This window comes from Protopterus annectens, chromosome 10.part0 (assembly GCF_019279795.1).
Source record: "Protopterus annectens isolate FY-2018-M chromosome 10.part0, PAN1.0, whole genome shotgun sequence".
Classification (NCBI taxonomy): Eukaryota; Metazoa; Chordata; order Ceratodontiformes; family Protopteridae; genus Protopterus; species Protopterus annectens.
The window spans coordinates 964,225,116-964,239,499 of NC_056744.1; the positions used below are offsets into that span (position 1 = coordinate 964,225,116).

The window sequence follows — 14,384 nt, forward strand, 5'->3', positions numbered from 1 at the left end:
AAAGCCAGTTTCTGGAATTCTGCACCCTCTTCACAAAAGCTGCAGTGAAAAGCCTGTCTCTGGAATTCTGCACCCTCTTCACAAAAGCTGGGTCACCATCCGTGAGTCTGAGGTAATTTAAAATGTTTGATCCGGGCAGTGATGTCCTTCAAGGATGCATCTGCAGTCATCACATATGGGTTGTCCTGCCTCAGGCAGCCCTTCGGTCGGCCGGATTCCAAAGTCTGGGTCCGGCGTCGGCTGATGTTGCCCTTTCCCCGACGTCAGAGCGCCTGGGGTATAAAAGCATCAGCCGATGCCATCTTCCTCAGTCTTTCTTGCCGTGTGGTGCCCGAAGCAGAAGCAGTTCGCAAGTGCCGGTCGGCCAGCTCCTGTAATTCAGCTACCGAAGACTTCAAAAGCTAAGTACCCCGATGGGGACTCTTTCTTGCCTCAGCCGATGTCAGATAAAGTTAATAATTGCTTAACTTGTGGGAAACAAATACCTCATAAGGATTTCCACTCTTACTGCCTCCCCTGCCTAGGCCCAGACCACGACGTCTCGGCCTGTTCAGCCTGTGCTTCCTTCAACCGACGCACTCTTAGACGTCGGGCGGAGTTTGCAGAGGAATTTTTTGGGGCTAGTTTTTCATACAATATGCCTTCGGAGACTCCGACTTCACATTTAACCAAGAAACGGAAGGACAAGGACCGACATACGCGGCCCGCGGTTTCGGCTGAAACCACGGCCAGGCCTACCGCGAGTGTCTCAGCTGAAACCGAGTCCTTGGTACTTCCGACCCCCGAAACCGCTCAACCGACAACCTCGGCCCCGGAGGCCCCTGCTGAGTCGGTTATTGAATTTCCTTCAGAAACTGGTGTCTTGGAAACTTCCGACACCATTCCTCTAGACAAAACTACACCAGCACGTGGTGCAGACAGGCCTCCTGCATCCATGTCCATAAAGGCATTCACCAGGGCTAAAGCTGCTAAACACACAAAAGCTATGCCTCCCAGTGTTATTCCTCAGGGACCCACTACAAGTTCACAGATTCTAACTTTAGCAGAGGACCTTATTTCCTTAATTAGGGGCTCTCAACCCCATCCGGACAGGGGCTCTCAACCTCCTCTAGACAAAAGGCCCAGGGTTGAGCCCTCTGATTCCCACTCCTCAGAGGAGGCCTCTGATGGCTCTGCTCTCTCGGACTACCAGGAGGAGGCTTTTTCAGCCTGCGAGGATTCTGATGCAGAGGAATCTATCCCCTCGGCCTCCCCTCCTGAAGAACTATCCTTCGGGGAGACCCTTCACACTATGAGAGAGCATTTCAAATGGCAGGGCCAGGAATTCTCTGATTCCAGGAAAAGATTAAGAACTTTTCTGCATTTACCTCAGCATAGACCTTTGGCTATTCCTCCTGTTTTGAATGTCATTGATGATGTGTACTCTGAGTCTAGCATAACCCCTGACACTCTTCCTCCGGCCCCTGTCAAACCCGGTAGGTACTACAGGGTCCCGGACTCGCATCATTTTCTTTACAAGGCCCACTCTGCAGATCCAGAAACTATTTCCCAGGGCCCTAAAGGGGTTGCAACTGCCACTACTAAAAATCCTCTCCCCTCTGAAAGGCAGTCCAGGGCTTTAGAGAGATGGGGTAAAAAAGTGTATACTTCTGCTACTCTTTCTATGAGGGCATTAAATTGTCAATTTCATATGATACAGTACCAAGAGTATTTGTTAGATGAATTGCATAAGAAACTGTCTTCACCTGAACCCCTAGATCGCAAATCACTTCAGGATCTGGTACATAACTCCCAGCAGGTTAGCAACCATTTCTTGCAGTGTGGTTATGATGCATTGGAAGCTTCATGTAGGTCAGCTATGACAGGTGCAGTCATACGTAGGCATGTTTGGCTGAAGGAACAATCTCTGCCAGACCATGGTAAAGCTAAGCTTCTGGATGCTCCACTGGAAAAGCAAAAGTTATTTGGCTCCTCTGCTCAGGAGGTCTTAAAGAAATTTGAGGAAAAGGCAAAATCTGTACAAACAGTCAAAGATTTTCTACAAGTCCAACCACCAAGATTCAGCAGAAATTGGCCTACCAAGAATTGGTCCTTTCCGGACACAGAAAGATTTCAGAGAGGCAAGAACAGGCATGCCAGAGGTAGAGGGCAAGCTAGAGGCTCCTACAGAGGACGTCAGTGGCAGCCTCCCAACCAGAGAGGTAGTGCAGGACCTACAACTACTGCACAAGGACAGACTCAATGACTTTGCTTTGACTCCGCCAACCAGGGCTCAATTAGAAGCACCTTTGGGCGGAAAGCTTTCTTTATTCTCAGAAAATTGGCACAGTATTACAAGAGACAAATGGACGCTGCAAATAATAGACAAAGGATACAGGTTCCATTTTCACACATTGCCGAAAAGAAAAGGCATGCCAGACCTGCCACCAAATCAAAGGGCAGAGGCTTTGAAACAAATCTCCAACTTAATGCAAATGAAAGCTATAGAAAAGGTTCCTCTTTCAGAACAAGGCCAAGGATTTTATTCCAGACTATTCCTTGTTCCAAGAAAAGAAAATCAATGGAGGCCTATTCTCGACTTGTCCGCACTGAATACTTATCTCATTGTGCCAAAATTCATAATGCTGACTCTACAGCAACTCCTTCCCATGCTGGGCAAGGGGTCTTGGCTGGTGACTCTAGACCTCAAGGAGGCATACCTGCATGTCCCTATCAGACAAAGTTGCAGAAGACACCTCAGATTTCTTGCAGGTTCAGAGCATTATCAATTCTCAGCATTGCCCTTTGGCTTATCTACTGCGTCCAGAGTATTCACGAAATGCCTGGCATCAGTAATTGCACACTGCAGACTTCAGGGGATTCAAATATACCCATATCTGGACGACTGCCTTATACAAGCGGACAGCCAACAAACTTTGGTAAAGGACTTGAATTATGTCATCCACCTACTGCAGGCCTTGGGATATACAGTCAACATTCACAAATCAAGACTTGTTCCATCCCAAATAATAACTTTTCTGGGTGCGGATCTAGACACAACCACCCAAATGGCTTTTCTCACAGAAGAAAAACAAAGACAACTACCGGATTACTTCAAGAATCTGACAAGACAAACTCAGCTGACTGCAAGGAAAATCCTGCAGGCCCTGGGTTACATGGCATCTTGCATTCTTCTGATTCCACAAGCAAGGCTGCATATGAGGAAACTACAATGGTACCTAAGGAGTTTATGGACTCAGCACAGTCACAGCTTAGAAACTTTGATCCCACTCATTCCATGCCTCCAAAAGGAATTTCTGTGGTGGGCTCAAGCAAGCCAGTCAAACAGGGTCTGCCCTTCAGCAAGCCAATAGCCAGCCAAACCATTACAACGGACGCTTCAGACCACGGTTGGGGAGCACACATGGAGGGCAGATGTATTCAAGGACTATGGTCACAAAAGGAGCTACGCATGCACATAAACCAAAAGGAAATGCTGGCAGTGATACATGCAATCGAGGCCTTCAAACTCTTTCTGCATCAAGGCCACCTGCTAATAAGGACAGACAACACCACAGTTATGTGGTACATAAACAAGCAAGGAGGCACCCATTCCTACCCTCTTTGCAGACTGGCAATGAATCTATGGGAACTTTCCTTGAAACTCAATATAGAGCTGCAATCCCAGTTTGTGCCAGGAAAAGACAATATACTGGCGGACAGCTTAAGCAGAAATATCATGGATGCACACGAATGGATGCTGCACCCAGACATCTTCCTACAGATAACACAATCATGGGGAAGGCCAGACATAGATCTTTTTGCCTCCCCCCGCAATCATCAGCTGAAGAAATTCTGCTCAAGGACATACCACCCACAAGCATGGAAAGTGGACGGCCTATCCTTCAGCTGGAGAACTCTAACAGTGTATGCATTTCCACCTCTTCCATTAATGACCAAGATCTTACTGAAGATCAGGACAGAGCAGCCAAAAGTGATTCTGATAGCTCTGGACTGGCCAAGACAGCACTGGTACCCACTGTTAAAGAGCATGTCACGCACAAAACCATGGCCTCTTTCTCAATGGCCACTTCTCCTGACACAGCACAATTACAAAACTCTGCATTCCAACCTGAAAACCTTGCAACTAACAGCCTGGAAAATACCTTGACGACTCCTCAGGATAAGCTATCCAAGAGAGTGAAGGATATCATCATGGAAGCTCGCCGGCCTTCCACAAGAAAGGCATATTCAGCAAAATGGAAAAGATTTCACATTTGGAGCACCACAAAGGGCCTAGATGTGACAGTGATGAACATGGCACATATCATGGAATACTTGGCAGAAATGCTCCACAATGGCCTGTCTTACTCTTCCATTAAAATTCATGCTTCAGCAATTTCAGCAGAGTACAATACTGATCCACCTGTCTTTTCTCATCCTCTCCTAAGACAGTTTCTAAGAGGAATTAAAAACGTCAATCCTCCAAGGAAACCTCCAGTGCCTACTTGGGACCTTAACTTCGTGTTGGAAAAACTAACTCTGCCTCCCTTTGAACCAGCAGCATCTGCAGAACTACAGTTCCTGTCTTGGAAGACCGCCTTCCTTCTGGCCATAACCTCAGCAAGAAGAGTATCTGAGTTACAGGCCCTCATGGCAGTACAGCCATTTCTTATTTTTCATCAGGACAGAGTCTCATTGAGAACCAATCCTTCATTTATGCCAAAGGTGGTATCCAGGGTCTCATTAAACCAAGCTATTCACCTGCCTACCTTCTTTCCAAATCCACAAAACAAAGGGGAGAAACTTCTGCACACCCTGGACATACACAGACAGTTGCGCTGCTACTTGGACAGAACTAAAAGCTGCAGAAAAACTGACCAGCTGTTGGTAGCATATGCTGCTGGTGCACAAGGAAAAGCAATTTCCAAACAGACAATTTCAAAATGGATAGGGAATTGCATTCGTTTTTGTTATTCCTTTCATGGAAAAACTGTGCCAGCTAACATTAGACCTCAATCCACCAGAGCCACAGCCACCTCCACAGCCTTCTTAAGAGGGGTGGCTACCAAGGACATTTTAGAAGCTGCTACATGGAGCTCCGTGCATACATTTTCCAAGCATTACAATTTACCTTTATATTCCAGATCCAGAGCAGGCTTTGCTACAGCAGTCCTGCAGGGAATTTTAGCTACACCATCCTTTACATAGATCCTCCACCCCCAGATTGGCTATGATATTCTACCCATATGTGATGACTGCAGATGCATCCTTGAAGGACATAGTACAGTTTTGTACCTACCATAAATGTAGATGTCCGATATGCACGCATCTGCAGTCAGGTTTACCCTCCCTCCTTCCCCTCTTTGGTATTTATTGGGTATTTTTTCCCTCTCCTAGCTAGCTGGGGTTATCTATTATGGTGTATTTGTTTTATATATATATATATATATATATATATATATATATATATATATATATACATATATATTTCTGTGCATGTTTGGAATTTATTGATTTCTCCAAATTTAGCCTTCCTTTGAGGGCACCTGGCATCTGGGGCAAGAAACACTGAGGAAGATGGCGTTGGCTGACGCTTTTATACCCCAGGCTCTGGCGTGGGAAAGGGCGACATCAGCCGACGCCGGACCCAGACTTTGGAATCCGGCCGACCGAAGGGCTGCCTGAGGCAGGACAACCCATATGTGATGACTGCAGATGCATACCTATCGGACATCTACATTTATGGTAGGTACAAAACTGTACTTTCTTCAGGTGGAAGTAAGATGCCTTAATGACACACACACCTTTGGTGCCAGCCTGTTTCTAGAGCCATACCCATATCCTAGACATGAGACACCAATTCCAACCTCTTAATTCCATGATTATTAAGGGGAAAGAACCTGAAAATTGAATAAGTGGCATGGGTGTGCATGGCTTCAGTCCTTGATTGGTGGTGCTTGAGGGAATTAAGATACAAGCAGTGAGTAGATGAGCCCAAACAGTAATCAGGAGTAGTAAAGTCAGGCACAGAATCCTGAGAAAAGTTGAGGTAAAGCAGAATATCATCAGCATACAATTGTTAGTAAATACTTCTCCCCATAATGACCTTCATAAGTAACAGAATGCGTACCATGAACAACAAAAGAGCCAGAATGAAGCCCTGAGATACCTGCAATCTGAAGGGAAAGGGGGTGAACTGAAAAATTAACTCCAGGCACTACCAATTAGAAGTGATCTGATACCATTTAAGAACAGTTCTTGTAAAGCTACAGTACTATTTCTTTTGGTTAATAAAAGTCCCATGGTCTTTGGTATCACAAGCTGCAAAGAGATCACGTAGGGGTAAAAGTGAATGTAAAAAGTGGCCTTTTGCCATAAGGGAGGCATCAGCCTCTTGAATGAGGGTAGTTTCAGTACCGTGATTAGGCCTAAAAATAAACTGACATGGATCTAAGAGGTCATGAGAGTTGAGAAAACAGTGCATTTAAGCAGAAATGCTTTCTTAGCAGCCTTTGTGACAAAACAAATGTTACAGACAGGGCAGCAGTTTTCCAGATGGTATCTTGTGCCGTCCTTTTGAAAACAAGTTTTATAAGTGCCCTTTTTAAAGATGCATGGAACACCCCAGTCCTCAGAGAGGATCTGATGATGTGGAAAATAATCTGACCAAGTGATTCAAGGCAAGACCGAATCATACTTGTTCCCATCCACAGTAGGTAGGATACATAACTGTCTTTGTGACCTCGTCATAGCTTACTTAACTGAGCTTTGCTCAGCAAAATTCAGGATAATCCATGCACATCTGAAAGATCCAGTGGATGAATCCATGGTGAGGGTCTGCCTTATTTTGGCAGCCTTATCCACAAAGAAACTTGACTTCCTTGAAATACTCTGGTGAAAAATATTTCCAGGTAGTAATATTAGATGGACTGCTAACCACTAAGAGAGGTGTGGTTGGACTATTTGTTGTAGCAGAAATTTCAGTGGTCACACAAATGCCTCCTTACATGGGATCTCTGTGTAATGGTACAGATTCAGATGAAGCTTGTCCTAGGGAAGGCCTGCCCTTCACCACTTGCATGCCAGCATCCATCCATGCTTGTGCAGCAAACAAAGCTTGTAGTAAATCCATGGCTATGTATGTGCAGCATATATACACACTTTGTGGTATGAATACCCAGCCCATTCTATAGTGCTGCATTATAAACCATCGTTAGTGAACCTGGATCCCTTGCACTGGCCCCCTGTAAGAGTTGTTTAAACAGTGAGATCATAGTTATCCCATTAACCCTCCTTCAATCTTGGCAGGAGATTGCTTTGTGTCAGGAGGTGATAACACATGAAGGCCAAGTTTGAAATGGACCAGTTAGATGCCCATCCAAAAGAATGGTTTCACCACCAAATCCACAAATTCAAGATCAAGCTGGAACATCAAGTCAAATGACTTACCAAATTGTTTTGTTTGCACTGAAAACAATGTGGTTGAGGCTGAACCTCTCCAGAGACCAAGGATGCTCCATGGCATGGTCTTGTCTTCAGCCCATGCATTAAAGTCACTAAAGATTGGGTTCCTATGAGTACAATGAAAATGCATTATGTCGAATGCATTTTCGTTGACACATGTAGAGCGAACAGGCAAAACAGCGAAGCGGCTGTTCAGCGAATTTTTCCCTGGGAAAGAAGTCGCTTGACCGCTTCGTTGTATTGCCGTGATTGTGCAACAGTTACTGACCCTAGGGTTAGGGTGCGGGTTAAGATAAGTGCATATGTATGAAAGTGTTTACTATTTTATATTTTGTGTTAAATGTATGGTTGAGTTACGTGTGTATGTATTTTCAGTTGTTTACTTTTGTTTTGGGGGGTAGAATTAGGGTTAAGGTAAGTGTGTATGTGTTTGGAGCTGTTTATGTAAATGTGCGAGAGTTACTGACCTTAGGGTTAGGATGCGGGTTAATGTAAGTGCATATGGTTTAAAATGTTTACTGTTTTTTTTTTCGTTAAATGTATGTTTGGGTTATGTGCATATGTGTATTTAGTTGTTTACTGGTTTTTGGGGGGTATAATTAGGATTGGGTATGTGTGTATGTGTTTGGAAGTGTGTAATGTGTTTTTTTTTTTTTTGTGGGGGTTGGAACAGCGATTTCTTTCCCTGGGAAAGAAATCGCTGTTCTTTGGATTCGACATTTTCAGCTTTCGCTGAAAATGTGTCGATGTAACATCATTCGCTGTTTTAAGATCAACTACCTGGGAGACCTGTGAGTAAGGCTGGGGAGGAAATCTGTGAACTGTGATAAAAAAATCCCTAAAATAAACTTGTTGGATGGCATACCAAGTGACATTTATAGTTCACACCTGCTTCTACAGTATAAATTAGAGGAATTAGATATACCAGCTTCTAATTGGACCACTTCCAGCATAAAGTAAACATTAAATAGCCACTCCAATAGACACACCACCTCCAATCGTTTTGTTCTAGCCCTTCCTAATCAGTAGATAAACCGCATACTGTGATGGATGCCACAAGATAGGGGCCAGTGTTTTCATCCAACCTGCTTTCTGTAATGAATGCCAGATCACATCCACAGAGCAAGTCTGTGACCATGCCTGGCTTGTTCCATATTTGTCTGGCATTAAAGAGTATAGTCTTAGACATGATACTAAGAGGGTAGGTCCTGCCTCCTTACCAAAGGTTTGTAGTTGATTCCAGAGGTCCCATCACAAGGTAAGGGGAGCCCCTGTCACAGTGTTGATTCACCCTGAGGCAGCACTGAGAAATTGCAACCCCAACCTGTCGCACCAGGTCATGACGAGCAGAAACTTAAAACCCTGTCCACCCACCTGGCTAGTGATTTTGTGCCTTGTACATGTAAGTGACGTCTAAGGATCCAAAAGCTAGGAGTCGTATGGTTGGGAGAGCAAGTAGAAGATCACTATCTAGAGAGAGTAGCCCATCACAGGGACTTCCAAATGTGCATACTTTTGAAATTCTGTGGAGTGAACTCCTTATTTGGCACCTTCACATCTAAAAGAGGAGTAGCTTTCTTATGCTGCTGTCCCAAGTCACTGAGCTTCTTACCTTTCATTGAGAGTAAGCAGCAGGCTTTACAGAGAAACCTCATTTCCACCTCTTATTCTTACAGAATATTCTCTGGTTTTGTGTCAGAAGTGCAAGAGGCATTGTTGTGAGTCTTGTAGCTTTGAAAAGAAAACTGAGAATCTAAAACAGCACTGTAATGCCATTAAAGTGTTTTTGCAGGAGACTGTTATCCCCCCATACTTTTTAATGTGTGAGGGCTCTGCTCCTTTCTTAGGTTCATAGGTGGTTGCTGGGCTGTTGACCCCAAGGTCTTTATAAGCCTAGCCATGCGTACCCAATATAATACTAGCGAAAATCAATATAATGGATCTTTCTTAAACTTGAGATCTTAGTTAGCAACGACTAATGCAAATGTTGCATGTGTAGGCCAGGTGCAAGTCTCCTCTAAGTAGACTGTATGCTACTGAGTGTAGGGACAGTTACTTCAGTCTGTCAATGTATGACGTGCTGGAGACCCTGAATTTTCTTGGTTAGAGATCTCTGAGGTCTCTCGGTGTCTCAAGTTGCTGCAGGTGCCTGGTAAGGTACATACCAAAGGGAGCATTATAATCAATTATTGGTTTGATGAAGGTTGAGTACAGGGGTATTATGACCTCTTTCACTCTTGAGGAAATGCCTTTGCTAATGAGGCATACGATGTAGAATGCCTTCCTTACCTGCCTTCCTTACCACAGTAGACACAGGGTGGTCAAAGTTTCAGCTACAGTCAACTTGGGCTCCCAATTCTCTCACTACTGAGTTGTTTTTTGGGGTATTATTATTTATATGGTAGTCTGCGGGGATATTGTTTTTACAAAAGAGGATGGTAATGCATTTTTAGCATCGAGTTTGAGTTCATGGTTTTGATACCGATCATTGGTTTGTGTAAGTCCCTCTTGAAGTATATTGACATCATTTGGGGATTCAGTGATTGCACCTAATTTACAGTCATCAGCAAACTTAGTCAGCCACAGCCCCTCTGTTATGGCCTGAACTTCCAAGAAGTATATTTCAAACAGTAAGGAGCCCAGCACTGGTGACAGGTCTGCTAGTTGATGTAAAGTCCCCAACCTTGACTGAGTGTGATCTGTCAGTGAGCTAGTTAGCAACCCACCTGACAACATAAGGGTTGATATTCAACTGGGAGAGTTTGTCAGTGATGCTAGAATGTGGGATTGTGTTGAAGGCCTTGGCTAAGTCAAGGTAGGCTGTAAGAACAGATTTGCCTTCATCTATGGTTCTGGTGACATTTTCAAAGACGTCCACCAAGTTTAACAGGCCTGCCCTGTTTTGACAAAACCTAACTGTGTCAGATCAAGGGTTTGGATATCACCTATATCCATTTTTATAAGGATCATGATGATTCATTCCATTGCCTTACAAATAGAGCTGATTAAGCTTATGGGTCTGTAGTTCCCAGGGTCTGTTGATGTACCCCCTTTATAAAGGGGGGATGACTATTGCTGTTTTCCACTCAGCAGGGACAAAACCAGTACTTAGGCTGTGGCTGAAGAGAGAGTACCTAACATAGTTGCTAACTCATGTTTTAGACTATTTAAAATGCAACCTGGGATACCATCCAGTCCCATAAAGGCTGTGTTTTTGGCCAAGGAGAGAGCATTAGTGACTTGCTCTTTGAAGAAGCAAGGTGGGGGCAATGTAGAGGGGAATGCTTTGTGGAATGTTTGGAGGGGGACAGGGGGGTGAAATTTTCCCCAATCCTGTCCGCTAATAGGTTAGCTATTTTTGAAGGATCAGTGTGTGTGATGCCATCCCCAGCTAGTTAAGCACACGACTTGGTCCTACCTTTTAGGTTATGGATATAGCTGAAGAATGTCTTATGGTTATCCTTAGCTATGGTTGCTAACTTTTTTTTCCTTTTGAAGTTGCTCTTTTAATGGATTTTACAAGTTGTCTTGTTTGTTTGTTCAAGCACAGGAGGGCTTTCTTCTAGTGCTGGGACCTCTCTCTTTTTTATTCTTAGACACCAGCTTCTTCCTCTTGTTGCATAACTTATTAATGATAGTTGTCCACCAGGGAGGCTTTTTTCTTGAGGATTTTGTTTTGATCCCATCAGGTATAGCTGTGTCAGTGCATTTGTGCAAGTATTTGTACAGGGCATTTGGGTATACCTTAGTATAGTCGTCAATGCCATTTGTGGTAACAGGAGCTTGGAAATGATTTATGCCATCCCTTAGGAGGGTATAACCCCTCTTAGGTGAATTTTTTAGTCTGATTTCACCTAAGAAGGGTTCAGATGTTTTAGCTACTTCAAATGTGATTGATTTCTGATAAGATTTAAACAGTGAGAGTCCTATATGTGTGGTGGTGCAGCGGTCACCCATGTTGTTGAAGACCAGGTCGAGAATATTTGAGCCCCTTGTGAGCTTGCATACTACTTGTTCCAAGGCATTTCACAGTCAATGGAGGGATGGTTAAAAATCACCAATGACTAGAGTGTTTGGTTGTAATTTGATTGACTCAAGTAGGTCCAAATAAGCAACGTGGGTATCTTGGTTCATTGAAGGGGGTCTGCAACTAACGACTTGAAAGGAGGTCTTACCCACATTTAGTTGAACTTGGAGTAACTCCATGGAGCTTTCCTGTCTAACCAGTCTAGAGATGTATTTATCTTTGATGAAGATAGATGCTCCTCCTTTGGTTCTCGCATGTTCAGTCTAAAAGTGTGGAAGGCTTTGTAGCCTTGCAAGGCTGGGGTACTCTCTGTGGCCCTGAACCAAGTTTCTGTGACTGCACAGACGTCAACATCCTCCAGGGAGAGGAGTGCTTCCATATAGTACAGTTTCTGATTTCAACTCCTAGCGTTTAGTAGCATAACCTTTAATTTATTTGAGAGTAATATTTTCGCTTTTGAAATTTTGTTCTTGAGACCTTACCTAAAAAAGCCACTATGGGGGAGGCAAGTGCCTTAGGCAGTAACTGAAAGCCTGGAGGTGACCGGTGAAGACCATCTCTGGCAAAGAGGTGTGGTCTGTCAACCAGGTCATTCCAGGCTGACAGAAACTGGATTGCCCATAGAATGACACCAGAAACTAAGCGAATTGTTGAAGTCAATCATTTTTTGTTTATATAATGGTATCATTCTAGGTGAGGGTAGAATGCTGCTCAATGCTAGGGACATACCTGCCTAGGACACACATTCATAAAGCTCAGTCATGTCTCTCTTCATTTAGTCCAGTGAGGTACGTCTCAAGTCATTCACATCAGCATGATCTATGATGGAGTCATAACAGTACTTGTTGAGAGACTTGAGGGCATGTACGATCTGATGGATCCTGACACCTAATAGGCAGCTGATGGTAACCTTCTTCTTGTCCAACCTGGTGAGTGGAACATCTGTGTGTCTCACAGTGGAGTCATTTATGACTAAAAAATTGGTTTAGATGTGCTTTGCCTTAGGGGTGTATTTGTTGAGACACTGGTGCTTGTGTTTTTATGTGTATCGGGTGCTGTATTAGGTGTAGCATGTTTGTGTTTGGAATGTCTCTGGTGTTTAGATAGACTTCTGATGAGTACCTCCATGTATGATGGTTTATGCACTGAGTGCATGGTTTGCGTAGGAAGTGCAGTATGTGAGCTGACAACCTGTTCAGTGTTACTGTTCTTTGTGCAAGAGAGCAAGGACTCCAGATTCTTATTGTAGATGCATCTCCCACAAATTTACTTAAGTACACACACAGACATGGACACATGCAAAAACACAAACTAAAATCTGAGCTCACTATACATTGTGAGTAGTGGGGAATATTCCAGTGTATGCAACTTTAGAGTTAGTATACTTTCCCAGTGTTTTCACTTTGTGTCAGTGTTCTGAGGATCACAGTAGGAACCCCATACCTTTTCCTTAGTGCTCATAGATACAGAATGTAAATAAGGATGAGGATTTATACTGACTGATAGACTAAAAGATTTACCTAATAACTGAGCTCCTTTTCCATCACCACAGATTACTTCAGCACCTGAAAGACTGCAACCAGTGCCCCAGTCCTTTTGTCAGTCTGACATTACTCCCTACCATCACTTATTAACAAGACCCCAAAGTACGTGTCTCCTAGTGGTAGATGTGTCCCTGTATCAGCAGGGAAGCAGACAAGCAGATGAGTACCAGGACCTTAAATCTAGACATGCTAGTTTTCATCTTATTCGCTTTGCACTCAGCAGTGAATTAATCAATTGCTTCTCAGCAGTCTTGTAGAAATTATGCCAAAGTTCATCACCTTCTGCAAATAACACTGGCACCTCTGTATTGCTACCTTAGGCACCCTGTAAGTCTTTGCTGTTTTTTGATATCCCGCCTTTGAAAGCTACAAATGAGATTTTTGGCAAAATACCATAGGAAGAACTAACCAGCCCCCTTGTCTGAATCCAACTGAATACCAAAGACATGAGCACAGTTGATACCATATTTGTCCTGTATTTGCATTATTACTCTTAAAAAAGAAAGAAAAGGTTCCGGAACAGTAGGGGAACTCAAACGATAGGTAGGACTGTTATAAAACATTTTTTCTGTGGGGAGGAAAATTGTAAGTTGTTGGTTAAGATTAATTAGCAGTTTATTTGTTAGGCAGGGAGCTGAAAGGTTAGCCATGCCATCTTTAACTTTATTCAGTGCTTTTGTTTCTGTGTGCTTTTCATTCCTGTGTAATGTTTACTTTGGTTTGCTGTCTTGACTTACAGGTCAGAACTGCCAAAGGGTTAATGCATGTGCTTCTTTACCTTGCATGAATGGAGGATCCTGCACTACTTCGGGGAACCATTATCAGTGTTCCTGTAAACGTGGCTTCACTGGATTAAACTGTAGTGATGATATTGATGAATGTGCCATACCAACCCTGTGCCAGAATGGAGGAACATGCATCAATGTACCAGGTTCCCATCAATGCCATTGCCAACCTAACTATACTGGACGTAACTGTGAGAGCTTGTATGTACCATGCTCACCTTCGCCATGCATGAATGGAGGAACCTGCCGTCCAACTAGTGACATAACCTATGAATGCAACTGTTTGCCAGGTAATGGATTTTGATCATTGTGCACAATTTGTACATATTTTGTAAAGGTGTTATTATGCAGAGGAGAAAACTTTTAAAGTATCAACTCATTGTCAAACATACCATTATGCATGCCCATTGAAGATGTACCAAAAGCTATGTATGCAGTAGGTAAGCTGGAAAGCCCAGCACCTATGAGTAGTGTTCATATCTGATGTTGTCCTGTTCATTCGTACTAATGAATGGGTCTAGGATCCGATCCCTGGATCTGACTCGGCTGCTTATACAAGACTTTGGATCCAATTCTTAAGCT

At 43.6% G+C, this 14,384-nt stretch overlaps 1 protein-coding gene across 1 annotated transcript in view; it reads left to right on the forward strand.

Moving 5' to 3' along the window:
- The window catches only part of LOC122813421 (neurogenic locus notch homolog protein 2-like), a 1,182,542-nt gene that overhangs the window by 552,018 nt on the left and 616,140 nt on the right, over positions 1–14,384 (forward strand). The window contains exon 4 of the mRNA XM_044085736.1: positions 13,757–14,092. Coding sequence (XP_043941671.1) covers positions 13,757–14,092 — 336 coding nt within the window. The remainder of the gene's footprint in view (positions 1–13,756; positions 14,093–14,384) is intronic.